The 27,344-nt window shown below is 48.2% G+C and overlaps 1 protein-coding gene and 1 non-coding gene across 4 annotated transcripts in view; both read right to left on the minus strand.

The window, feature by feature from the left end:
- Positions 1–12: 12 nt before the first annotated feature.
- The window catches only part of LOC123632705 (Snf2 related CREBBP activator protein), a 33,909-nt gene continuing 6,577 nt past the window's right edge, over positions 13–27,344 (minus strand). For 2 of the 3 annotated variants that reach the window (XM_045543296.1, XM_045543297.1), the window contains exons 7-33: positions 26,700–26,922; positions 26,316–26,584; positions 25,560–25,653; positions 25,326–25,415; positions 24,631–24,822; positions 24,213–24,541; positions 23,932–24,109; positions 23,521–23,657; positions 23,127–23,296; positions 22,793–22,985; positions 20,979–21,115; positions 20,702–20,888; positions 18,146–18,315; positions 17,537–17,802; positions 17,039–17,326; positions 16,367–16,531; positions 15,389–15,655; positions 13,537–15,026; positions 9,507–9,772; positions 9,164–9,366; positions 6,341–6,510; positions 5,995–6,191; positions 5,787–5,901; positions 5,449–5,568; positions 3,447–3,641; positions 3,210–3,293; positions 13–3,101 (exon numbers count right to left, since the gene is read on the minus strand). In XM_045543296.1, the coding sequence (XP_045399252.1) occupies positions 429–3,101; positions 3,210–3,293; positions 3,447–3,641; positions 5,449–5,568; positions 5,787–5,901; positions 5,995–6,191; positions 6,341–6,510; positions 9,164–9,366; positions 9,507–9,772; positions 13,537–15,026; positions 15,389–15,655; positions 16,367–16,531; positions 17,039–17,326; positions 17,537–17,802; positions 18,146–18,315; positions 20,702–20,888; positions 20,979–21,115; positions 22,793–22,985; positions 23,127–23,296; positions 23,521–23,657; positions 23,932–24,109; positions 24,213–24,541; positions 24,631–24,822; positions 25,326–25,415; positions 25,560–25,653; positions 26,316–26,584; positions 26,700–26,922 (8,868 nt within the window). In that variant the 3' untranslated portion in view covers positions 13–428. Of the gene's footprint in view, positions 3,102–3,209; positions 3,294–3,446; positions 3,642–5,448; positions 5,569–5,786; positions 5,902–5,994; positions 6,192–6,340; positions 6,511–9,163; positions 9,367–9,506; positions 9,773–13,536; positions 15,027–15,388; positions 15,656–15,870; positions 16,057–16,366; positions 16,532–17,038; positions 17,327–17,536; positions 17,803–18,145; positions 18,316–20,701; positions 20,889–20,978; positions 21,116–22,792; positions 22,986–23,126; positions 23,297–23,520; positions 23,658–23,931; positions 24,110–24,212; positions 24,542–24,630; positions 24,823–25,325; positions 25,416–25,559; positions 25,654–26,315; positions 26,585–26,699; positions 26,923–27,344 lie in introns of all 3 variants that reach the window. The other variant, XM_045543298.1, reaches the window with a different exon arrangement.
- LOC123633770 lies at positions 25,748–25,876 on the minus strand. Its single transcript, XR_006733775.1, has one exon. It is a non-coding gene; the product is annotated as a small nucleolar RNA SNORA30/SNORA37 family (small nucleolar RNA).

Consider the following 27,344-nt stretch of genomic DNA (forward strand, 5'->3'; position numbering starts at 1 on the left):
TCCTTACACGGATGCTCGTACAGAAACTAAGTTTATTATTTTTTCTTCTTAAAAAAAAAAAAAAAAAAAAAAAAAAAAAAGAAAAGAAAAACCTCATTGTAGAGAAGCCCCGCCCCCTTCCCCTAAGGGTGGTGGGCTGTGAAAGATAGCTGGGGAATCAAGTACAAGGGGGTGGGGACAGAGACTATCTTGCCACCCTTAACACTGCCCAGCCATGTGGGGTGGAAAGGAAGGGGAATTGTGATGAGCCCCATTTCCATGACAACCAGTTGCCTACCCCCTACTTTGGTGGAAAGAAGGGAGAAGGCCCCTATGTCTCCCTGGAGGTTTTTCCCCTCAAAAGACTTCAAGTAGTGGTTAACAGAGTCAGGCCTGGTCATGGAGGGAGAGCGGCCATGGTGGAAAGCCTAGGTGGAGGGGCAGCCCACTCACGTCTTGGCCTTGCGGCCTCTGTGACTAATAGTAGGGCCAGCCAGGTGGGGAAGGGCACTGCTGCGCAGGATACGCTGGTCCCCTTGGTTGGTGGTCCCAACAAGCCTGCGGGGGCCAGGCCGTCGCCGTGGGGTCCCATCCCCTTCCTCTTCCTCGCCTGAGGCTTCAGCCTCAGACTCTTCTACTGAACCCTCAGGGCCCAGGGGACTTGGGGGCTGTAGGCGGCCCCGCTTTGTCAGCCCAGGACCCCCACCAATTGGGGTCCCTGCCCGTTTGCGAGGCACCTTCTCAGTCTCTAGTGGGGGGACTAGAGACCCTGGACGCAGCCGGGTTGAACGCAGTTTTGGGGCCAATGAGACCACAGGAGGTGTCAATTCCATCCCGCCTGGCCCACTATCTGCTAAATCCAGGTCATCTTGAATAACAGCCACCACCATGGACCCTTCACTCTTTCGTCCTCGCATTCCCTCTGCTTCAAGCCGAAGGCGGGCCAGGCGGGTGAGGGGGCGGCTTCCATCTTCATCAGAGGAACTACCCTCACTTTCCCCCTGGCCCTGGGGTTGCCGCTGCCTCCCCAGTCCACAGCTTTCGAGGACAGAAGTGCTGTCACGGTCCAAGACAGGGAGCTGGCTAGGCCGAGGTGATGGTGGATTCTTGGGAGGTCGGCCCCTCTTCCGCTTAGGTGGGGATGTTGAAATGGTGACAGTGGTGACAGTGTTGGTAACAGTAGCTGTGGGACAGGCTAGCAGTGGTGGGAGTGGTGGCAGGGGTGGTGGTAATGGAAGTGACTGCGTCCGGCTCTCTAAGTTGCCATCCCCTGGAGAGGAAATGGTCCCAGGCATGGGCAAATCTCGTGCCTTAGGGGGCCGCCCTCGCCTTCTTTTCTCCACAGGTGACAGGATGATGGGCTTGGGTCTGTGAACTGGCTGGGGTCCAAGAGCCTGGGGCCCAGGAATAAGCTGGGGTCCCAGGACAGGCTCTGCAACAATCAGGGTTTCAGCCCCAGGGACTTTGTCAGCCCCATTGGTTTTTCCCTTGGAGGTGGATGAGGATGCCTCATCCACACCTCTCCCAGCATCTGCTGGAGACCTGTTCTTCTTGGGGGGCCTCCCCCTCCGACGTTTCACAGCAGGTGGGGTGATGGCAAGCAGTGGCCCTTCTCCATTCTCTGAGCTGCCCCCACCAGTCACCCCCAGCTCAATGTGACGACGAGCTATGAAGGGCTGCTGGGTTGGAGTGGGCAGTGAGGATGGAGGAGCAGCTTCACAGAGCCCACCGATGGGAGGTGAAGATTCTGGCCCAGACACGCTGCGGGTAGATGGGCTTCCCGGGCTGGCACTAGTCTCAGAGACCCCAGGCACTAGGGTGCTGGTGGTTCCCCGCTGTTGTCGCCGTCGCCTCACCAGTTCCTTTTCCTCTACCACAGTTACTAGCCGTCCTGGCAGCTTGCGGAGCACTTTAGGGCCTGGAGGTTGCCCTGGCCGACCAGCCCCCTGACCCCTAATTTCTACATCAGCACTGGTGCGACGCCGAGGCGGTCGGGCAGGTGAAGGACCCTCAGGTGAGGAAGTGGTCGAAGATGAGGTTGATGGGGCTGCAACCTCAGCTGTAACAAGTTCCTGTGGCTTTTCTGGGCTGGAGGTTGGGGTCTGGGCCTCCACCAGCTCTTCTGAGTTCCTGTCAGCTTCCAATGCCTCCTGAAGTGGCTCATCATATGCTGCTGAGGGTGGGAGCTCCAGCCCATTGCTCTCACTCAGACACATGGGCAACTCCTCACCTTCAGGCAACACTGTGAGGATGGTCCCCTCAGCAGAATCTGGGATCTCCTGCTCTTGACCATTAGGGACGTTGCCAGCCTCGAGGGTTGGGCTAGGTGCAGAAGGGACAAGTGAAAGGTTCTTCTCTGATACAGGTAGGATCTCAACAGCAACTGGCAATAGATCCTTAGGCGGCACAAGAGTAAGCGAGGAGGTCTCAGGACTGGCCATGCCAGCCAGCTTCGAAGACTCTGTAGATGACAACGCCTGTGCACACAGTTCTGCCTCAGGCCCCAAGCCCAAGGGCAGGTTGGTGACTGAAGGAGAGAAGGGGACAGGAGGTGGACCAAGCAAGAGAGGAGATGAAGCAGTTAAGAGAGAGGTTTGGGCTGGTGGTGGGGTATGAGCTGGTGGAGGAGTACAGGCAGGAGGAGGGGTACAGGCAGGAGAACAAGAGGGAGGAATCTGCAAAGGAGGAGGTGGAGGAGAAGGCAAGATATGGACAGGAAGAATAGTTATTGGATTTGGGGCTGAAATGGGTATCGGGACACAGACTGGCACAGGGATAGGAGCTGAAGCTGGAGTGGGTCGAGGCCTAGGCACTGGCCTGGGAACACGTTCCCTGGCAGGGCTGCAGCGGGGGGTCATGGTGGTGTTGCGGGTATGATGGGCTGATGTGATAGGAGTGTGGTTTGCCCCTTGAGTTTCAGCCCGGGCTCCACGAAGACGCTCACTAACACGAGTTCCTGGCCTCTCAGGGGCCTTGGCCTTCTTACTTCGTCGGTGGCTGCCTCCAACAGTCCCACAGGAAATCTCATCCCCAGCCCCTGGCCCCTCCTCCTCCTCTTGTGGTAGGCGGAACACCTCCTCCTTGGCTTGGTCCAGATCTTTGCGGGCAGCTTCCACTTGCTCCTACCAACAACAGAGCCCAGAGGTGGTAAGGAAGAGGTAAGCAGGGCAGGGATTGAGTAGAAATTTGCAGCTTTCCACTGCCAGCTCCACGCTCCCCAAATTACTCACTTCTGCCTGCTTGAGCTCCTCTCGGCTCACTTCCTCCAGTGAGGCTTCCAGGAATTTCATGGCATAGCGCTCAATGGGGGTCAGCTGTAGGGAGAAGCAGTGGTGATGAACATAGGTTCCTGGAGTTCAGGGCCCCATCACCCTTGTTTATCACCAGGGAAGACAGAAGGATGGCTATGAGCCCAGGGGAAGCAGATAAGGAGGGTGAGGTCGAGAACTAGTGGGTCCAACACTGACCTGTTCTACAAGAGCAGCAATTTCCTGTTCAGCCCGGGACATCTCCTCATCTTCAGCCCCAGGCCGACCAGCCTCCTCTCCCTCTCCAGCAGGAAACCCATCATTCTCATTAAATTCTGCAAGCTCAGCCACCTGTTCAGCCTTGGCCTGGGTGGCTGCACGGATATCCTCTTCATCCTCTGCACGACACAATGCCTGCAAGGGTACATGAGGAAAAAATAATGTGAGACTTAAAGAACTTAACATTCTTTTTTTTAGAGACAAGGTCTCTGTTGCCTGCACTAGAGTGCAGTGGCAACATCACTGCAGCCTCCAACTCCTGGGCTCAAGTGATCCTCCTGCCTTGACCTCCCAAAGTGCTAGCATTACAGACATGAGCCACCATGCCTGACCTTATATTCTGTGATTTGATTCTGGCATAAATGTGAGACAAAGTTAACACCAAACCAGGTTTGCAACAGAACTTAACAACCTTCTGAGCCCCCAGAGTTACCGAAGCAACTCAGTGGTTCACATAGGATGTAATGGATTTCAGCAGGACTCTCACTAGGGACAAAATGACTGCTTTAGAGATCCTTAGCTCTACTTCCTTTCCTTTACAGTCAGCCTTAGATCTCTTGGGGGGACAGTCACAAAGATTTGAATATCTAAAAATCTGTAATTCATTTTTGCACTGAGATGCCTCAGGACAACATACCAACCACACCTGGTCTTTCCTTGAGAAATGAATAGCCAGGGAGCTCACAACAAAGCCACTGAGGGAAGTTGACTAGAGCACACTCAACAATGAGTTGAGAAAAACATCTCCATGTTGTGCTACACCTGTAGTTCCTAAACACCTGTCTATATCTGGAGCTTTGAAGGAATACAAAAGCTCAGATCCAAAACCCAAAAATTATGATTAAGGAGATTTTTGAGAAGAAGCCCAGGAATCATTCATTTTAAAACCATTCCAAGTGATTCTATCATGCACCAATGTTTAGAATAGTGTTTTACATCATTTACGAAGTATTTCTTATATTGATTTTACTATTTAATCCTGAGTCATTTCCTTCTCATTAGTATTTCAAAGAAGCGGAAAGTCAGACTCAGAAAAGTAATAAATAAGTTTGTAACTTGGCTTAACGAACACTTTTTTTTTTGTTTTGGAACAGGGTATTGCTCTAGAGTCCAGTGGCATGATCAGAGATCACTACAGCCTCAAATCCCTGGGCTCAAGTGATCCTCCTGCCTTGGCCTCCTGAGTAGCTAGAATTACAGGCATGTACCACCACACCTGGTTAATTTTTTAAATTTTTTGTAGAGACTGGGTCTCACTACATTTCCCAGGCTGTTCTTGAACTCCTAGCCTCAAGCGATCCTCCTGCTTCAGCCTCTCAAAGTGCTGGGATTACAGGGATGAGACACTTCACCTGGCCAACAAACACAATTATTAAGAAGCACTGATAGAATTCAAACCTAGAAGTGTGAACTTCAAATCATCTTTTTTTCCTACTAAATCATGTGAACAAATAAGCAATGTACTTACAACTATTAAAGGGTGACTGTAATCTGAAAAGAAGTAGAAACAGTTCTTTCCCCCAGATAAGCTCAATGGACTAATGAAAGACAAAATATACTATAAACATTAGCTCTACTTTAGAGATTGCCCACTTTTTTTTTTTTTGAGACAGAGTCTCACTCTGTTGCCCAGGCTAGAGTGCCGTGGCGTCAGCCTAGCTCACAGCAACCTCAGGCTCCTGGGTTCAAGCAATCCTTCTGCCTCAGCCTCCCGAGTAGCTGGGACTACAGGCATGTGCCAACATATCTGGCTAATTTTTTCTATATATTTTTAGTTGTCCAGCTAATTTCTTTCTATTTTTAGTAGAGATGGGGTCTCGCTCTTGCTCAGGCTGGTCTCTAACTCCTGACCTCAAGCGATCCACCTGCCTCGGCCTCCCAGACTGCTAGGATTACAGCCGTGAGCCACCATGCCTGGCCTGGATTGCCCATTTTTTTTCACCTGTTCCAGAATATGGGTCTGCTTGCTGGCCACAGTCTCTTCTTCCTCTTCAGGGGCAGAGGGAACAGATGAGCCAGATGGCTCCTCCAGGGGCATATCAAACAGCTCTCGGATGGTCTGCTATTGGATAGAACAGAGAGAAAAGTGTCAGAACCAGTGGAATGCTAGTCCTACGACTATGGCAGTGAGGCTCATAGCCCTTAGAAGTATTAGAGGTGCCACTGGTTAAAGAAGGAGGTTTGCGGAGGCCAAAGCAGCTCCTCTTTAGTAAGCAGGAGGAACTTCCACAGGCATAGCAGTTTTCTTCTGCACAGGCTGAAAGATCTTAATTTTAGTACCTGTTTAAAATAGGCTGTGGTGAAGTTGCCTCCCTCAATGGCCATGTCTCCCAACATTCTCTTCTGATTTGCCTTTTTTAGGATGTTCTCCTCCACTGTCCGTTCACTGATAAGCCTAGGGGGTGAGGGAGGCCATGTGTAAACAGCCAAAAATCAAGGAATCCCTATCAGTAAAGGTAAAGTAACAGAAGGGAAGACTAAGCAATACCTATAGATGTGAACATCTCGGGTCTGGCCAATTCGGTGACAGCGATCCTGGGCCTGAGCATCCATGGTGGGATTCCAGTCGCTGTCATAAAAAACAACAGTGTCTGCTCCTGTCAGGTTCACGCCCACACCCCCACTCCGAGTTGAAAGGATGAAGCAGAATATGCGTTTGTCTGCATTGAACCGTTCCATCAAGGCCTAGAAAGAAAAGAAGAAACATAGTATTGGGAAACTTATCTCCAAAAATAGGTCCAAGGCTTAGTGGGGTCCCTTTTGGAAGCCCAAGGCCTGGGAAAAAGAGACAGAAGCTGAGGTGAGCCTCTAAAGGCTGCAGATGCCTGGGTTACCTGTCTCTGCTCAACTCTAGTAGACCCATCCAGACGCAAGTACAGATGGCCATGGTAAGTGAGAAACTGCTCCAATACATCCAGCATTCGGGTCATCTGGGTGAAGATGAGCACTCGGTGGCCCTCCGCTTTGAGCTGCCGCAACAGCACTGCCAACGTTTGCAACTTTCCTGAAGAGATATGAAGGGGTGCAGGGAGCTAGCTACAAGCTGGAATTGGTAAAACACTTAGCACTTAGCAACTAGAAGGTTATGGTTGAAAGGCAACCAAGGATTTAAACTAAGGTTTCAATTAACCTAGGAGATCAAAATATTTAATGCCATACATTTTCTTCCCTTATGGTTTCCCCTCTTGTCTGCTCCTGCCTGGGATCTAACTTCTCGGAGATGAACTAGGGTTAGGGGAATATAGACCATCAGAGGGGAAAACAGAATCCTTAACAGTTTATAAGAGAATTTTTTTTTTTTTTTTTTTGCAACGGGGGTCTCACTCTATCACCCAGGCTGGAGTGCAGTGGCATAATCATAGCTCACTGCAGCCTCAAACTCCTGGAGCTCAAGTGACCCCCCACATCTCAGCCTCCCCAGTAGCTGGGACTACAGGTGCACACCACCAAGCCCAGCTAATGAGTAAGAGATCTTTAAGTACTACAATAATCATACTTGCTGAAATATAGAACAGATTCACAGGACAGACATCAACAAATCCATGGTCATGGCTTACAGATAGGGATTTAAAGTCACAGATCAGAACTACAGAGTCAGATAGGATCTTAGGAGGTTATCTAGTTCAACCTCCCATTAAACACAGAAATAACATCTACAACATTTCTGATAAGTCAATTTGAACATTCTTAATGATTTCAATTCATCTACTCTGGTTTCAAAAGTTATAAAATTTATTTTTTATTAAAATATTTATTGAACACACATGAATAAAAATTCTTATATTCTAGGACATCTAGGACATCTCTAAACATGTTACTATAGAAATGTCTACACAGGGTTGTGGCAGAAACTGGTCACTCTTGTCCAATAGCCATTCTTGGGTAATAGAACCTGATTAACACTGTGGACACCTCGAAGAGATCCCTTGCTCCCAGGAGAGACAGGCCACAACCCAACCCCAGAAAATGAATCAAGATTGGTCTAAATAAGCCACAGTTCTTCTTTGCTGTTCCCCTTTTTCGGTGATTGCTCTAGCAATGGGCATATATGGCCAAGTCTGAGCCAATGAGTTATGAAGCAAACTCATCTGGAAGGGCTTAATTTTCCAAACATTAAAAAAAGGAAAAAAACTTATTAAGTGTTTTGTCTCAACCTATTGTTTCCTGCTTAGAAGACTGGTGTGCTCCCTGGAACTATGGCTGCCATCTTAACACTATGAAGAAATAAACATGGGAACAAAAAGATAAAAGCTGGCCTGGCGCAGGTGGCTCATGCCAGTAATTCCAGCATTTTGGGAGGCAGAGGCAGGAGGATCGCTTGAGGCCAAGAGTTAGAGACCAGCCTGAGCAACGTAACAAGACCCTGTCTCTACAAAAAAAAAAAAAACAAAAGAAAAGAAAAGAAAAGAAAAGAAAATTAGCTAGGCATGGTGGCACATGCCTACAGTACCTACTACTCAGGAAGCTGAGGCAGGCCAATCGCTTGAGCTCAGGAGTTCAAAGTTGCAGTGAGCTATGATGACATCACTGCACTCTAACCTGGAAACAGAGCGAAACTCTGTCTCAAAAGGAAGAGGTTAAAAAAAAAAAAAAAAAAGATAAAACCAAAGATGGTATGGTGGCTGTGCACGACGGATTGCACCTGTAATCCCAGCACTTTGGGAGGCCAAGGCAGGAGGACTGCTTAAACCCAGGAGTTCAAGACCAGCCTGGACAACACCGAGACACCCCACCTCTAAAAAAAAAAAAAAAAAAATGCTAAATAAAGATGGTATGGCAAGGTAAAAAGATAAGGTCCTGGGTGCATGAAAATATTAAGCTGCTGAACAAGTCACACACCACTATTCCCAGAATTTCTCATTAAGGAAACAATAAATGCTCTTGTGGTTTAAGCCTGTGGTCCCCAACCCCCGGGTGTCAGACCAGAACCGGTCCAAGGCCTGTTAGAGACTGGGCTACAGAGCTCCACTGTCCCCTGCCCGGCCCCCATGGAAAAACTCTTTTCCATGAAACTTAGGAAGGTGCGGGCACAGAGCAGGAAGTGAGCAGCTGGTGAAGCTTCATCTGTGTTTACTGTTGCTCCCTTCCTCATCCTCCTCTCCATGGCTGGCTTCACCACCTGAGCTCCACGGCCTCCCCGTTACCCCCTGGAAAAACTGTCTTCCATGAAACTGGTCCTTGGTGCCAAAAAAGGTTGGAGACTGCTGGTTTAAGCCACTGTTAGCTAGTTTACTGTTACTTGCAGCCAAATACATTCTAACCAATACAAAGGTCCCCATCTTTTCTCAGAGCAAAATTTATATTTACTGTGCAGTCTTATACCACCACACATCTTTTCCCATAAATCTAAAAACTGTGCTGCCTTGCTTGCTATTGTATCCCAAATCATTAGCAAAATATGAAAGATGTTCACAAAATGATCACTGAATGAATAAATGAATTAGCAGCACGTATTTTCAACTTTCATGAAAGTTAAATTCATAAATGCCAAGAATCCATCAAAAGGCATACATTTCTCCATCTTGCCCACTAGCATAACCTAAAAAGACTGCCTAATTCTTTACAGAAATCCCTGGAGACCTTATGTGCAGCATCCCTCTGATATACCAGGCTTGCTACTAAGAAAAGAAGAGTCCTACACTGGCCATTGAACTCACCGCAATCATACTGGATGAGTCTCAAGTCAGGGAACTGGGTGCGCATGTTACACACAATACGGTGCAAAGGACGAGCCCTGGGCCAGAGCTCACAGGCCAATTGTTCCTGGAAGGCTGCCTGACGTGGGGCCAGCCAAGGAGGTGGGTGGCAGGCATGTAGGGAAGGGGGAGGTGCCTCCACAGGAGGCATGACAAAGATGAACCTGTGAAAGGAAGAAGGCCAGGAGTGTAAAAGATGTGACTCTGAAATGCCCCAGAAGTTAGCACCTTCACCAGCCGTAAGCACTAACATCCACTCTAAGGCCCCAAGACCCACTCCCCATTAGCACTTAGCCCTGCCAACCTCTCAATGATTTCTGACAGCTGGTCTAGTCGTTGCTGGGGAAACAGTACAGCCCGGTGGGCAGCCTCGGTGTAAGTCCAAAAGGTGGGGTCGCTGGGGCCAGGAGAACGAGGGCCGATGGGGCTGGCAACAGGTTGGGGCAGGGTACAGAAATCCAGGACTTCAGTCCCATACACGGGTGCCAGGGCCCCATGAGCCTCACTAAGCTGGAAAATCCGTTCCAGGCGTTCAGACCGCTGCCGCTTTCGCTTTTCCTCCAGAGAATCCTAGAGATGAGAGAAAAAAACAAAGTAACTAATGTCAAAGGTCCACATCAAAGCCTTAGAGAAAATTCAACCTCTTCCCGAGATTCAAAAATATACTATGCTTTTTGTAGTTTTCCAAGTTTTCATGAAATGTTAAATGAAATAGCTTCTGTGCAAGAGAAAATTGATCTTCCCCTGTATGTTAACAAAACACAATGCCTTGAATATTCAAAATTAAGGTCTGCATATCCAACAATTTCATAGAATGGATGATTGTGGGAATTTTGCTATATGACACTCAACTCCAGAACATCTAATGTATCTTCTTGTGGTAGAGCCAAAACAACTATCACAAGCCTTCTTCAAATTGCTGACCACGATACAGAGGGGTTAATCAAATCCCCAGCTGGAATGGAATGGGTTAGGATTGAACAGCTAACCAGATATGTAAGTATCATCACCCCAAGAAAGAAAAAGGACAATCTAATAGGAAATCTGTGTGACTCTGACTTAGTGCTTTCCTATCTCTGTGCTTCCAGTTTCAGTCTATAAAACCACCTAACTCTCCTTTGTAGCACTTATCACATTTGTAGTTTTATATGTGTATGGTTATTGATTGACATCCTCTACTCACTACACTGTACGCCCCATATAACCTGAACAGTATCTAACCTCGCTCAGTATCATCACCCAGTATCCAGCTCAGTATCTAGCACAAAGCAGGCTCTCAATAAATGTATCTGTTAATACAATGAACAAATGAAGGAGACCAGATCCCAGGAGATGGTCCTGAAATACCTCTTGGCTTGAGGTGCTCTAAGTGAGAGAGAAAAAAGGCATTCTAGAAGAAGGATAACCAATATGGGCCAGCCCTCAACAGTAGCAAAAGAGAAAATATTTGTAGAGAATTCTTACAACTCAATAACAAAAAGACAGCCCATTTTTTAAAAAGAGCAAAGGGGTGGCCAGGCATGGAGGTTCATGCCTATAATCCTAGCATTTGGGGAGGCTGAGGTAGCAGCATTGTTCAAGGCCAGGAGTTCGAGACCAACATGAGCAAGAACAAGACCCCGTCTCTACAAAAAATAGAAAAACTGGGGCCAGGCGCAGTGGCTCACGCCTGTAATCCTAGCACTCTGGGAGGCCAGGGTGGGAGGATCACTCGAGGTCAGGAGTTTGAGATCAGCCTGAGCAAGAGCGAGACCCCATCTCTACTAAAAATAGAAAGAAATGATCTGGACAGCTAAAAATATATAGAAAAAATTAGCCAGGCATGGTGGTGCATGCCTGTAGTCCCAGCTACTTGGGAGGCTGAGGCAGTAGGATTGGTTGAGCCCAGGAGTTTGAGGTTGCTGTGAGCTAGGCTGACTCCACGGCACTACAGCCCAGGCAATAGAGCGAGACTCTGCCTCAAAAAAAAAAAAGAAAAGAAGAAAGAAAAACTAGCTGGGCATGGTGGTGCACATCATGTAGCTAGCAGTCCCAGCTATTCAGGAGGCTGAGACAAGAGGATTGCTTGAGCCCAGAAGTTGGAGGCTGCAGTGAGGTATGATGATGCTACTGCACTCTGGCCTAGGCAACAAAGAAAGACCCTGTCTCAAATAAATAAATAAATGAAACAAAGAATGTGAACAGATATTTTTTTAAAGAAGATACCCAAATGACCAATAACCACATGAAAAAATGTTCAACAACACTAGCCAACAGGAAAATGTAAATCAAAACCATAATAAAATACCACTTCACACCCACCAGGACAGCTACAATCAAAAAGACAAATAAGTGTTGGCAAAAACGTGCAGAAACTGGAATCCTCACAAACTGCTGGTGGGATTGTCAAATGGTGTAGCCACTTTGGAAAAGTTTGGCAGTTCCTCAAACAGTTAAACATAGTTACCATATGACGCAGCAATTCTTCTCCTTGGTATATATCTAAGAGAAGTTAATAATGTACATCCACACAAAAACTTGTACATGAAATGTTCATAACACCATTATTCTTAAGAACCAAAAAATAGAAATAACCCAAATGTCTTCATCAACTAACGGATACATAAAATGCGGTACATCCATACAATGACATATTATTCAACATAAAAAGAAATGAAGTACTGATACATGCTATACCACAATGAACCTCAAAAACCATTATGCTAAGTGAAAGAAGCCAGTCACAAAAGCCCGTATATTATGACTTCACAGGCAAATCTAAAAAGACAAAAAAAATAGATCAGTGATCATCTAGAACTAGGAGGGATGGAGGGATCAGGGGATGATGGCTAAGGGGTACAGGGTTTCTTTCTGGGGCCATGGAAAGGCTCCAAAATTGATTGTGGTAATGGCTGCACAACTCTATGAATATACTAAGAAGCCACTGAAATGTACACTTCAAATGGGTAAATTGTATTCAGCACTCCCCAACCTTTTTGGTATCAGGGACTGGTTTCATTGAAGACAGTTTTTCCACAGACTGGGGAAGGGGAGGGGGGTGGGCAGAGCTCAGGCAGTGATGCGAGTGATGGGGAGTGGCTGCAGGAGCTGTAAATACAGATGAAGCTTTCCTGGTTGGGCCTACAGCTCACCTGCTGTGTGGCCCGGTTCCTAAGTTTCATGGAAGACAATTTTTCCGGGGTGGGGGCTGGGGGGCGAGCTCAGGCAGTGATGGACTGGTATCGGGCCATAGCCTGGGGGTTGGGGACCACAGCAGTATGATATATACATCAAAATGTTTAAGGAAAAACAGTAGCAAAAAGCTATTACCTACTTGCAGAGCAATCAAAATTAAGCACAGACCATGGGTTGCCACCCTTGGGTTAGGATCTAGGCCCTTCCCCCTCTACTATCTACTCCCAAAAAGCCAGGACCAACCTAGCCACATCAGGAACAGACCAAAGCTGGAGTCAATGGTACTGGTAGAGAGTAGGGGACTAGGGCTGAGGCAAAGAATAAGCAGCAGCTCTGATAACAGAGAAATAGAGGGCCTAAAGGAACTCACTGGATCTGTCTTCTCCTTAGTTCCTGGGTTATTTACTCTAAGATGAGCTGTGAGTTTAACTTAACCATGTTATACAAAGACCTACACAGATAGTAGAGGAGAAAAATGACTACCAGAAAGCACATGAAGGGAGACGGAACAGAGTTCCTTTTAGCGTCTGTCCGCTTATCACCATGAAGGTAAAAAACTGGAAGAGATGAATAACTGGCAAAATCAGAAGTTCATGATCTTTAGAAAACTATATTCCCATGGTTGCATCTACCCCTTAGAAGTTCAAACAGTTGATGACAATGATGGTTTTAGCAACTGAGAAGTCTTCCTGTCTCTGAGGACTGCCTCTTGTGGGGAAGAGGAAAAAGCAGTAGAATCAGCACATCTGTGTTCTCACAAATTACATAACCTTTAGAATATCATTTAGTGGGCTAGTTTCCGTATCTGTAAAATTGGGCAATTAGATGCCAACACTAATTCAAAAGAGTAGGCAAGAACCAGAGACAACTGATAACTAAAAAGCCTTGAACACATCAGTGATTAATACTTATAAAAGCACATTTGGTCCTCAATGACCCCAGTGACAAAGGTAGAACATGGATTATTATTCCCATTTTACAGATGAGGGTACAAGCCCAGGGAAGAGACTTGTCCAAATGTCATTCAAACACTTGGTCCATAACACTAGACTTTGTAATTTGCCAAATTATAAGTGACAATATTCTGTTCCCTCCACTCTACCAACACACCAAAGAAACTCAACTTCCTGTTCCCTCTCCTTTAAGGAAGTAAAACTTACCAGATAGAAAGGGGAACGAGGTGGTGGGGGGGGCTGGCGTCGAGGCCGGGGGCCACTGAACGAGGTAGCAGTGGAGGGAGGGCTGGGGGGACCAGAGCGCAATGTCAGTGTCTCAGGTTCATCCTTGGGAACAGGAAGCCGGGATACCATGGTGACAGGCAAGGGAGTGGCACCAGATGCCTGGGAAGCCGGGGCCTGTGTTGATGCTGGGGCCAGAGCCAGGGTTTGAGCTGTAGCCGGGCCCAGGGTGGGCACCGGAATAGGGGCAGGACTCAAGGTCAGCGTTTGCACTGAAGCTGGGGCCAGGAGTGAAGCAGATGATGATGCTGGAGCCAAAGTCAGCGTGTGAGCTGGGACCGGGCCCACTGGAGAAGCTGGAGCCAGAGGGGGTGCTGGAGCCAGAGACAGCATCTGAGTTGGACCCAGTGGTGGTCCTGGTGCCAAAGACAGTGTCTGGGCTGGAGTTGGTACCAGGGATGATGCTGGAGTCAATGATAACGTCTGAGTTGGAAAGGGGCCCTGGGGGTTCCCTGTTCCCAAAGAGAGTGTCTGAGATGGAGACGAGCCGCCAAGAGTGGGTGCTAAAGCTGGGGCTAGGGCCAGTGTCTGTGTAGAAGCCGGGCTCAGAAGAGGTGATGGAACTGGGGCTGGTACCATAGTTTGAGTTGATGATGGAGCCAACACAGGAGTTGGAGCTGGCACCACTGAGGAAGCTGAGGCTAAAGGGGTTCCTGGAGTAGATGATGGAGCCATAACTGGAACTGGAGTCTGCGATGGAGCCAGGACAGGAGCAGGACCTGGCGATGGTGCCAGGACTGGAAGAGGAGCCAGAGTAGGAGCTGGAGAAGGAGCCAGGATTGCTGTCTGTGGAGCCGCCATAGGAGCCAGAGAAGTGGCTAGAGCCTGAGATACAGAAGGCGCTGGAGCCAGAAGGGAAGCCTGAGCTGGAGCTGGATTTGGCGCTGCTGGAAAAGGACTGGCCAGAGCTGAAGCTGGCACCAGGACAGGTGAGCATGCTGGGGCCACAGTTGAGTTCAACCCTGGAACATGTGAAGAGGTGGGAGCCAACAACAGAGGGTGACCAGGTGGTGTCTGAGATGAGGACAGGGACGGAGCTGTGGCCAAACCTAGAGTCAAGGCTGATGCTGACGGCGAAGCCCCAGCTGGTGCCAAAGAGGGGGGTCCAGGAGCCGCTGAGACAACAGGTGCCAGTGTTGGAGTCACATTGGTCAACAGAGCTGGGCCCGAAGCCGAAACAGGTAAGGGGGCTGAGATGGGGATGGTGAGTGGAACTGAGGCTGGGGCAGGAAGCGTGGTGGGGACAGAGATGGGGAGTGAAGATGACACTGGGACTGAGACTGTAGAGCACACAGGACTAGCAAGGGGAGAGGAGTTGGGAATTGGCATCGGAGAAGAGGCTGGCCCAGGGAGTGAGGATGGCACATGGAGAGGAGAAGAGATGGTCAAGGGAGCAGTTCCAGGTGTTGAAGCTGTGGAGACAGAGGATGAGTTAGCCCCAGAATTCTTTTCCTGATCTTTCTACTACTCTGTCCCACCCTTTCCCTTATCCCCCCAATAAGCTTCCCTTATTTCCCAGACAGTATTTGCTCCCAGAACATGAGGCCAAAACTCCAAGGAATCTAACAAGTTAACATTTTCTTCTCCTTCAAAATTCCAACAAATGTACTTTGGAATTAGGTCAGGGCTCAGGCAGCCCAGTTCTGGGGCTCACTGCAAATCGAGGCAGTGTGCTGATAATGAAGGGATCTGTTTTAACTAAGAAACCCCTCAAGATACCCCAACTCATCTCCATTCCTAGGAAAAATTTCTGGCCTTAGCCACCTGGACTCACCACTGACTTCAGGTGAAGGATTGTGGACCAGCTTGAGAAGAGGCCTCACCAGAGTGGGCGTGGGTATGGGGGCCCGGGCAGTACCCAGAGTAGGTGTGGGTAGCCGGCCAGGGGTTAACGTGGGGCGTGGAGTCAACACAGCTGGAAGCCCAGAGCTCGGAGGCCGCGGTGCTGGGGCCAGTGGAGGAACGGGAGTCAGTCCATCCCGAGGGGCTTGTCTCACCACAATCTTCACCACGCCTGTATTATTCACCATGGTTGGTGGCACTGCAAGAGAAAGCTACATTGAGAGGAGGGTAGAAAAGAAACAAGAAACCCAAACGATGGAAAAAGACCAGGGGCAGGAGGTGGCAGACAGGTATCAGAGATACTAGCAAGGGAAAACTCTTAGAGAAGGCTGGACAGACAGTAGCCCCCAAGGGCCTGCCTGGAAGGACCAAGGCCAGCAAGGGCTAAGTAAGTAGGAAGGCCAGGAGCCTCACCCTGGTTAGCAGCAAGCGGAAGGCTGAGGCCAGTGGGGGCAGGGGTGGTGCTGGGGGTCGAAGAAGGCAGCACAGAGACAGGGGTAGGGCCAGGGGTCGGGGCCACGGCCTGGATGAGGGCCACATGGGCAGGCTGGCTGATGAAGTGGTGCTGCCCCCCTGCTGACACCAGGTGCACCACATTCCCTGGGTTAAGGAAGAGAGAGAGAGAGAGAGAGAGAGAGAGAGAGAGAGAGAGAGAGAGAGAGAGACACGCAGCTATCAGCCAGAGGAGGGGAGAAGCAAGGCAAGAGAGGGAAAGAACAGACAGGAAATAACTTCTCTAGAATGACCTCTTCCTTATCTTTATCAAAAGACTCCTCCAACCATTCCCCTTGGCCCTGCCCACCAAAAGTTAGAGAAAGAAACATAAAGGCTGACATCTAAAAAGAGCCACAAAAACAAAGGGACAGGGAAGAGGAGGAAAAAGACAGGACAGGGGGTGGGTTTTACCTACTTTGCAGCGGGCGGGGCTGCCCCACGGCAAGTTGGCGCACCTGGGCACCAGTCAAAGTCAGCTTGTTGCCCTGGATTTGGAAGGTGAGAGGTTTGCTTCCCCCTGCATTAGCTACTGGACGTTGTGCCAATGAGGCCAGCTGCCCAATGCTGACCACTTCACCTGCTACAAACAGAGAAAGCCTCACTGTACACAGGTCACCCTGCCTGATGCCACCTCAAAGATCCCCAGGAAAGGCACACCTCTCCCCGAAGTGTCCAATTCCTCCAAGCCTTTCCCACAATTTACCATATCCCAGCAAACTCAGCCTTTATCTACAGCCTCTGAGCGTTTGATGTGCTACTCCTTCCAATCATACTGGTTTGTTTAGCAATCTCCTTTCCATCCTCTAAGTACCCACCATCAGACCGAGCTAACCACCACCCCCTCCTCCATACTGCCCTTTTACTCCAAGTAATTTTCTATTGCTGGGCTTACCACTACTTACTCATCTATGTGTCACCTCTCTGTGTGAATTCCTTCAGGGCTCTTAATTACAATTTACCAATGTTTTGCAAAACACCTGCCTAGAATTTGATACTTTCATGTTCCTGAATTTTTCTTCTCCAACTCTCTGGCATATAAACCTTCCTCCCAACTCAAGTCCCTCACCACGGAGCCCTGGGAACTCACAGGGCAGGCGAGCCTGCATTTCGGGAGACAGAATGAGGCGCTGTGGTGCAGGAGTCGGAGCTGGCACTGCTGTGGTGGTAGCAGTCACCGTGGTGGTAGAGGTGGTGGTGGCAGCAGCAGGAGGGAAGGTATAGCCTGGTGGCACCGTTAGAGGCTTCAACAGGCTAGAGGAGCCTGGAGGTGGGGCGGGGCTCAGGCGAACTGGGGCAGGTGGCATTGGCTTCAGGGACAGGGTTGGTGTGGGAGGCCGTGAGGTCCCACTCAGGACCCCCAGGGGGGATGGCAACACTGCAGACACAAAGCAAACACCTGTCAGATATACCCTGACTAAAGCCTTAGCCTGGTCCCAAAAGCCTCCATACTCCTTTCTAGCCCATCAAACACCATACCCCTATTTCCAACCCAGCTCCTCCAATCCTTTAATTTCACTACTACTTCCCCAATCTGAACAACCTTCTGAAACACCACCCATAATCTTTGGCTCCCATTTCAACTTACCTTGGGGGAGAGGACCACTGTTTGGCTGCAGTGGAGGCAAGAGAACAGGGCCCGGGGGCCTGGATGCAGGAATAAGTGGGGGCCCGGCAGGTGAGGCTGACACCATCAGTGGTGCTGGTAGAACTGGGGGGGATGGGCCAGGGGTGGGCTGGGCTGAAAGCTCAAGGCCTGGAGGGGGTCGGACTGGGACAGGGCCCAGGGGTGTCCGTGGGCTGTTCACCACCACCACTGTTCGCCCTTCTTGCTTAGACACTGGCTGCAACATTCTATGAGGAAAAATCAAGGGGGTGGATAGGGAGGGAAGGAGAATAAGGAGTAGCAAGAGAAAGGAAGAAAGAAAATGAAGCAAAAAGATTATAAAGGCAAAGGGGGGTAAAGAAAAGAGACCCAAAGGACAAAGAGGGAAAAAAAATTAGTGACAAATACAAGAGCCTGTCCCAGAACCCTTTTCTAGTTACTTTCTCCCCCAATCCCTTCATACTATTTGCACCCATCCCCTATAAACATTCTAGCCTAGCCTCCAACTCTTTCCTTGACACCCTAATCCCCTCCAGCCAGCTGTAGCCACTTTTTCTAGGAACCCATCCTCTTATTCCTTAGTTCTGGTACCTGTTGACCTTCATCTTGACTGGCTTGGGCCGGGGTGGGGGGTCAGGAGCAGTAGCCACCTCTAGTAGTACCCGGCGGGAGAGGCGGTGCCGGGGCAGAAATGTGTCTGCCTCATATCGTGAAACACGACCCTCCAGGCCAATAAGGTCAAACCGATCCATGTCTATCCGCTGCCACAAGAAAGAACACAAAGCAGGGTGTCAAAGATACCAACTTTGCAATGATTTCTTGGAGATGACACAAAACCATAAGCAATGAAAGAAACAGATAAACTGGAACACACCAAAATTTAAAACTTTTGTGCATCAAAGAACACTATCAACAGAGTGAAAAGCCAACCCATGAAACGGGACAAGATATTTGCAAAGCATACATCTGATAAGGGGTTAATTTCCAAAGCATATAAAAACTCCAACTCAACAACAAAAAACCCTATTTTTAAAAATTTAGGCCGAGCACGGTGGCTCACGCCTGTAATCCTAGCACTTTGGGAGGCCGAGGCAGGAGGATCGCTCGAGGTCAGGAGTTTGAGATCAGTCTGAGCAAGAGTGAAACACCATCTCTACTAAAAATAGAAATGATATGGACAGCTAAAAATATATATAGAAAAACTTAGCTGGGCATGGTGGCTCATGCCTGTAGTCCCAGCTACTCGGGAAGCTGAGGCAGGAGGATCACTTGAGCCCAGGAGTTTGAGGTTGCTGTGAGCTAGGCTAACGCCACAGCACTCACTCTAGCCCAGGCAACAAAGCGAGACTCTGTCTCAAAAAAAAAAAAAAATTCAGCAAGTCTGCAATAGATATTTCTCCAAAGAAGATAATACAGGCCAGGGGCTATGGCTCATGCCTGTGCTCCTAGCATGTTGGGAGGCCAAGGCAGGAGGATCACTTGAGGTCAAGAGTTCAAGACCAGCCTCAGCAAGAGTGAGACCCCCACCTCTACTAAAAATAGAAAAAATTTGCTGGGCATGGTGGTACAGGCCTATAATCTCAGCTACTCAGGAGGCTGAGGCAGGATTGGTGACCCTAGCAGTTTGAGGTCGCTGTGAGCTGTGCTGACGCCACGGCACTCTACTCAGGGCAAAAAAAGGCATTATGCTAAGTGAAATAAGTCATTCTCAAAGGACAAATATTTCATAATTCCATTTGTATGAAGTATCTAGAAGAGTCAAATTCCTAGAAACAGAAGTAGAATGGCAGATACCAGAGGCTAGGAGGAACAGGAAATGGGCAGTTATTTTTCAATGGGTATAGAGCTTTAGTTTGGGAAGATGAAAAAGTTCTGGAGACAGATGATGATGACAATTGCACAACAATGTAAATGTACTCGATGCCACTGAACTGTACACCTAAAAGTGGTTAAAACAGTAAATTTTGTTACATGTATTGTACCACAATAAAAAAAAACCTTAGGTGGGAAAAAACTGGTCAAAAAGACAGGAGTAGGAAAAACAAAATATTTACAAAGTAACTACAAATATGTCAGGCATAGGTCTAACTTCCAAAAATATTAACTTAATTTTCAAACACACTGCAGAACAGACTTTATGATGTCTGTTTTGAAGGGCAAAGAAACAAAGGCTATTTTTCTTTCTCTTTTTTTTTTTTTTTAAGAGACAGACTCTCACTCTGTCACCCAGGCTGGAGTGCAGTGGCATGCACAATCACAGCTCACTGCAGCCTTGAATTCCTAGGGTCAAGTGATCCTCCTGCCTCAACCTCCTGAGAAGCTGGGACACAAGTGTATGCCACCATACTCAGCTAATTTTTAAAAAATTTTTTGTAGATCAACAAGAAATTAGAGTATACTGTACAATCACTAGAAAATTAGAATTGAAATGTTTCTAACAGAAAGAAATGTAAAGTGCCTAAAGTAATGGATACCTCAATTACCCTGATTTGATTAATTCACCCTGTATGCCTGTATCAAAGCATCACATGTACCCTACAAAGATACATAATGTAATATTATACACTCATAATGATTGAAAATTAAAATAAAAAATTTTTTTTAGAGACAGGGTCTTGCTATGTTGCCTAGGCTTAGAGATTAATAATTAACTTGGTAAAAGTCACATGGCTGGCCGGCACAGTGGCTCACGCCTATAATCCTAGCACTCTGGGAGGCCGAGGTGGGAGGATTGCTCGAGGTCAGGAGATCAAGATCAGCCTGAGCAAGAGCAAGACCCCGTTTCTACTAAAAATAGAAAGAAATTAGCTGGACAACTAAAAATATATAGAAAAAAATTAGCCGGGTGTGGTGGCCCATGCCTATAGTCCCAGCTACTAGGGAGGCTGAGGCAGGAGGATCGCTTGAGCCCAGGAGTTTGAGGTTGCTGTGAGCCAAAGTGACGCCATGGTACTCTAGCCCGGGCAAGAGTCAGGCTCTGTCTCAAAAAAAAGTCACATGGGTAGAAAACAATGAAACCAGGGGAATAGGGTTGAAATAGGGGAACAGTATTGAGGGTAGTAAGGATCCAAAAGGTCGGACCTTAGTCAAAACAAAAGAGGTATGGGATTGGGGTACGGACCAATAACCTTGGAAACAACTACTTACCTGGAGGGGATGGATATCAGTGGCCCTTAGCACCAGAGAGGCGGTGCTGAAGCAGATGCCTGGGGTGATGAAGGGAGAGGTAACAGGTCGAGGGTCAAAAAGATTTGGATGATTGCAGACTTTTCGCAACTGCATCAAAATGTTGATGACACTCATGAAATGCCCTGTGGCTAATGTCTCCTTAGTTCTGGGGAAAGAGAAAAAATAAACAGGACATTCTGACAGCCACCTCCGCTACAATCTATGATCCCAAGGCCCACCCTCAGTCCTCCCTTACGTGGTCTGTGCCATGAAGTCATCATAGAGACAGCGCTGGCGCTTGGAGAGCCGGCAACGGATAACATGCTCATACTTTTTGGGCATCTGCTTCTCAACATCCACCTTAACTCGGCGCAGCAAAAAAGGCCGCAAAACCTAGAAGCAAGTAAGCGGAGGCTGACAGGAGAACGTGGGCACTGAGTCCCAGCTTAGCCCCTCTAGCTGGGTCTTGGCCTGGTAAGCGCTGGCTTAGCCCATCAGCAAACGCTCATGGAGCCATGCAGAATACCATGCCAGATACCAATCACACAAAGATGAGTCAACTGAAATCCCTCTTTTTCAAGGAACTTACTATTGCTATCTGCTGAAGGAGACAGACACAGAGATAAAGATATCACAACATATAAAGTGATACAAGGAAGCACTGAGGACAGGCCAACGATGTAGAAGAGATGACTCAAACTACATTTTGAAAAGTTGACTGTAAATTTTTAAGATTATGAAAATAAATCCAGGAGAGAGGCTAAGAACAAAAATTGTGGCCTTTGCTGGGCATGGTGGCTCACGCATGTAATCCTAGCACTCTGGGAGGCCGAGGCAGAAGGATCACTTGAGCCCAGGAGTCTGAGGTTGCCGTGAGCTAAGCTGACATCACAGCACTCTACTCGGGGCAACAGAACGAGACTCTGTCTAAATAAATAAACAATTATGGCCTTGACAGGAGAGAAAACACAAGGCAAATCTGTAATCTCAGTTATCAATATCTATAGTGACATAGAAGTGAAGGAACAGAGAGAAATGAAGGAAGAGTAATAAGTAAGGAAGACTTCTTGATTTCCAGTTTGGTTTACCAAATGATAGTGTGATTGATCAAGATGAAGAGGCAGTAGAGCAGGCTACAAGGCCAGAGATGTTTGGCTTAGAACAGAGTGAGCTCAAGGGGAACTTTCAATTAAAGACAGGAAACCAAAAATTTAAATGTAGGTCTAGTGATCTAGAAACTCAAGGGATTAAAAATACAGATTAGAGAGTCATTATCTCACAGGAAAATCAAAACCTTATGAATGAGTATGCCAGAGAAATATGCAGACTAAGACAAAAAAGTAAAGATCAGAATGTTCAAAGACATTGTCATTTAAAAGCTGGGCAGGCCGGGCGCAGTGGCTCACGCCTGTACTCCTAGCACTCCAAGAGGCCGAGGCGGGCAGATCATTTGAGCTCAGGAGTTCAAGACCAGCCTGAGCAAGAGTGAGACCCCATCTCTACTAAAAATAGAAAGAAATTAGCTGGACAACTAAAAATATATATATATAAAAAAAATTAGCTGGGCATGGTGGTGCATATCTGTAGTCCCAGCTACTCAGAGGGCTGAGGCAGGAGGATTGCTTGAGCCCTGGAGTTTGAGGTTGCTGTGAGCTAGCCTGATGCCATGGCACTCTTGTCTCAAAAAAAAAAAAAAAAAAAAAAAAAGCTGGGCAATGGGCAAAGGAGGAGGAGCTAAGGAAGACCAAAGGGTTGGAGGAAGAGATGAACACACATCAAAACCATAAAGTTGAAGAAGCCCAGGTGCAGAGAAATCCAAGCAGGGACTGATCAGCAATATCATTCTACTCAAAAAAAAAAAAAACAAAAACATCATTCAAGAAAACAAGTGGAATAATGACTAAGATGAGGTTGCTCAACTTGGCAATGGACTAGTCATCAGAACACTGCAGTTTGACAGCGGGGGTGAGTTCAGCCTAGCTCTGACTGCCCTCTCCCCACGGATTTTCTGGGTATTGCCCTTAGTTCCTTGCCATTCCCAATACCTTGACAAAGTGCTGCAGGCCCTACCTTGTGGAGGCGTTTGACTAGACCTTCATTATACTCTTGGCTGCCCTCAATCATGCCAGTTAGGGGGTTAGAGAACCATTCCTTGAACTCGCGATGAGACTGGAAGACATGGGGCATCAAAAAGTGCATCAAGGACCACAGCTCCATGAGGCTGTTCTGCAAGGGAGTTCCTGTCAGTAGCAGGCGCCTCTGGCTGCAATGAGACAGAGGGAATCAGAGGAAGGATGGTCAGTAAGGGCATGACCCTGCAAGCCTTCTGATATACTCCTCAACCCAGGCAGTCTGCCTTTCAGGCTGAGTCAACCCTCCCACGAATCCCCATCTCCATCTCTACCTGTTGAAGTTCAGCAGCGACTGCCAGCGCTGTGACTTGAAATTCTTGATGTTCTGAGCTTCATCCAGAATGAGATAGCGCCAGTTCTTACGGCGGAAGGCCTGGTGGTCCTGCAGCACCAGCTTGTAAGACGTGATACACACATGGAAGGCATTGGGCTTAGTCCAGCCCTGAGGGAGCAAAGAGAAAAAGTAAGCAGATGGTGTGATGAGAAGAAAAGAACAAAGGGAAGACATGCTAAGGTCCTCCAGGGACAGAAATCAGGTTGAAAGAAAAAAAGTCCCGGTAGGAGAATGGAGCAACAGAAAAAGGAGAGAAAAGAACTCATCTGAAGAAAGGGCCTAAAAATAAAGGAGGCATCAATGAGGGGAAGTGACCACATGGAAGATCGAACCTGCCGCTTGAGCTTCCTCTCTTTCTGGGCTCCATAGTAAGTGAGGATTTTAAAGCTGGGGCACCAACGTTTCAGCTCCATCTCCCAGTTCAACATCACGCTGGTGGGAACAATGATTAAATGGGGACCCCAGTTACCTGTTCAGCAGAAGAATGACAGATGGTAAAGAAATGTAAACTTCACGGTTCTGATTCCTCAGTATAACCCCGACCACCCTCTGTCCTTCAACTGGCCCTTCCTGAGTCCTAGCACATATGCTGTCCTCTCTATACAATTACTGACCAGAGTCAGCGAAGCTACTAAGACAGCACAAGACAGCAAGTATTTCGCCTTCCTGCAGCTGAAGTCACCACTAAACAAGCTGCCTGGGGACCTGCCCAAGAGACCCCAAGAAGGGCCCTGCCTAGTTACCTTTCTCACAAGCCAAGTGGGCAAGCAGGGAGATGGTCTGGATTGTCTTCCCAAGCCCCATCTCATCAGCAAGAATGCCATTAAGCTTCTTCTCATACATGGTAACCAGCCAGTCCAGCCCAATGTGTTGGTACTCCCGGAGCTGGCCTCGCAGAAGCAGGGGGATGGGCGTCTTCACCTGGCAGGGAGGAAAGGAGATATCATGGTGGAACTTAGGCATCTGCTACTGGGAAACAAGAAAGTCAAGATACAAGAAAGCAGAGGCTAGGGCCTGGAGATACCTGGGTAGTGGCCAAGGTGTAACCCTTGGGCTGGAGACTTTCCGCTGCTGCAGCGATGTCAGTAATTTCCTTCTTAGGGCCTAAACTGGTGGTGGGCCCTGGGGTGGGAGGTCCACTGCCCCCATCTGCCTCACTCTGCTCTTCGTCCCGGGCAAGCAAGTACTCCACCCCAAAATCATCATCTTCCTCCTCTTCCTCATCTGCTTGGTTCTGTGACTGGGCATCCTCAGACTCATCAGACTCAGATTCCTCTGATTCTGAACTCCCACTTGTTTCTTCCTCCTCTGAATGCTCATCTTCCTCATCCTCACTCTGGTCCTCAGCAGAGTCTACAGCAGAAGACCAAGGGTTAGTGCTCACACATCTGCTCCTCCAATGCCTGCCCTCCCCAGCTCCTGCCTCACAACCACACATTCACCTGACTGACTACTACTATCCTCTTGAGGAGCCTCTTCAGCTTCTGCAGTCTCCTCCGGTTCACAATCAGAGCTGTTAGCATCAACCTCCTCATCTTCAGCTTCTTCTTCACTGCTCCCGGAGCCTGGGGCAGACGCATCAGATACATAGGCTCCTGCATACTGCTGCAGTAGCTCCTCCATAGATAGCTCACCTACAGAAGAAATGAAGGATAAGCTTTTGGTTGCTCTGAGGGGAGAGAAAGAAGGGAAGATTTGAGTGCTGTGAGTTCATTTTACCTAGAACGCAGACACTGCTAGGCCCAGGCCTGAGTGAAGGCAACAAGTTTACTTTTAGCACCAGCTACCAAAGCCAAGCCCCACAACCTTGGCTAAAATCATGGCAGATGCTGTCTCTTGCTGGGAAGGACATCATCAACCTGGTGAACCTCCCTTTTAAGGTTCAGGTCAAATATTGCCAATATCCTCTTACATTAGCTTTTCCTTCCTCCATGCTCCCATATCACTTTGTTCAAACTTCCATCATAAGCGCTCATCACTTTCTACTCAGGATTATCCCTAAGTCTGTTTTTTATCATTAGACCTGGAGTTTCTCCAGGGCAGATGAAAAGGTGTCTTATTCATCTCTTTATCCCTGGTACTCTGCACAGGGGAAACACCAAGGGGGTTCCTCAGGAAAATGTGTCGTGAACGTCACCTTCTCGAGCCAACTCGCTCAGCTCCATGGCATGATCCACCTCGCCTTCCAGCTGCTCCTCAGCTGCTATGGTGTCCTCTTCATCCTCCGCTAGGAGAGAAAATGAAGCAGGATTAATAGGGATAGAGGCCCAAGACACAGTCCAAATGGAAGAAATGAGAAAGCCTAAAAGGTTAGATCCAGACAATTAATTCAATGAGTAAGAGGCAACAGGACAAAAAGAACAGGCCTGACCTTCATCCTCATTGGCAGTAAACTCTTCATCATCTTCATCTGGATGCCAAGGCTGTTTGTTTCGCTGTGTGACAGAGGAAGGTGGGGGCTTTACCTGTATGGTGAAAGATAAAAAGGGGGAAGGGGGGGCCCTAAGGTTAAAGTTACAGGAGAAAGACATAAAGATGAGTAAGAAGTCACAGAATGGTCTCTGTCCCACTCAGTGACAGTTGCCACTGGTACAATCCCAAGGCAAGGATGCAATCAAGGGTTTTCTCTCAGCACCAGCTACCAAATCCTAGCCCCATTGCCAGGGGAAGGACCTGTGAAAGTACTAGGTAAGAAATAAAGCTCCCCAACACCATCCCCATGCACTCAGACATATAGACAAACAGAGCACTTAAGTCCAGAAGAGACTGCAAGGTTACCACCCCTGCTCCCAAACTACAAGCCAGTAAGAGAATCTTATGGCCATTTCACAGAAGTGGCAAGTAATGGCCAGAGCAAGTACTCTTTCAAGATCACACAGCAATTTAGAGAATAAAGTATAATATACTCTTCCACTACAGCACCAGAAACTGCCAGTTACAGAATTCAAAGTGCCCCAAGCCCAGATTCTTCCCTAGCTATCCCCAAATGAGAGCCTGATTGTCCTTGACTAGGGATAACTCCCAAAAACCACAACCAACCTCATAGCCCAGGACTGAGACCCTGAATCTCTCCCTCTGCTTCCACTGCGAACTCTCCCTCCACCCCTTCTGTCTGTACCTCCAATACCTGACAGGGCTCTTCTTCAGCACCTTCTTCAGGCCCATCTCTGGTGTCACTATCACGAGATGAGGGGGTGTGAAAGGGGCTGGAAGGCCCTCCCAGCAGCTGAGGGGGGAGGGAACGGAGCAGCTCTTCCAGTGGCAGTTCTCCCTCATGTCGAAGCAGCTCAATCTCACGCCTCTGGGTCTCTGCATCATTGCCTTCTTGTTGTTCTTCAACCTCAATCGTCTCCTCATCATCCTCTTCTTCTTCCTCTTGGGGCTGGAAGTCCCCATCTATAGCAGGAGAACAAGGTCACAAAGTCCACGGGCCCTGCAAGCCACAGGGTGGGTTTTTCAGCTCTGGAAAGGGTACACGGGGAAGACTAACAGGGCCAAAGAGAATACACACCTTCATCATCCAGCCGGGAGGCAGGGGGTGGAGGACTAGAGGCAGCTGAGGAAGAGCCGAGGCATGGGGAAGAGCCCGCTTTGCTAGAGGCTAATGGCTGGTTGAGGCTCTGAGACAGAAGGTCCGAGTACTTTTCAGTTTGCCCCACAATGAAGTCCAAGTGCAAATCCAGGGCTTTTTTTCGCTTTTCCTCAAGCCGGGATTGTTGCTTGAATTGCACCACCTGCCACAGTTGTGAAAGTGACTGGTTATCAAAAAAAGCATTTATTTATGTACTCTTTTACCCAACATTTAGGGAAGTCTCCTTTACGCCAGACCTTGGGCTGGCCTTTGAGGAGGGAAGAGTCAAATAACCTTAAGGGGTTCATAATTTAATGGGATAGTACTGAGGAAAGCATAAAGGGAGCAAAGGGGAGAAAAGAGTCAGCTTAGCCTCAGGCAGCTGAGGAAAATTTGCGATCTGGAGCTGGATCTTTTTTTCCCTTAAGAGATGGGGTCTTCTGCTCGCTTTGGCAGCACATAAAATTGGAACGATACAGAGAAGATTAGCCAAAAAAATTTTTAGTATTAAAACAAATTTAAAAAAAAAGAGAGAGATGGGGCCTGGCTACGTTGACAAGCCCTCAAAGTCCTGGGCTCAAAGCA

This window comes from Lemur catta, chromosome 2 (genome assembly GCF_020740605.2).
Source record: "Lemur catta isolate mLemCat1 chromosome 2, mLemCat1.pri, whole genome shotgun sequence".
NCBI classification, from domain to species: domain Eukaryota; kingdom Metazoa; phylum Chordata; class Mammalia; order Primates; family Lemuridae; genus Lemur; species Lemur catta.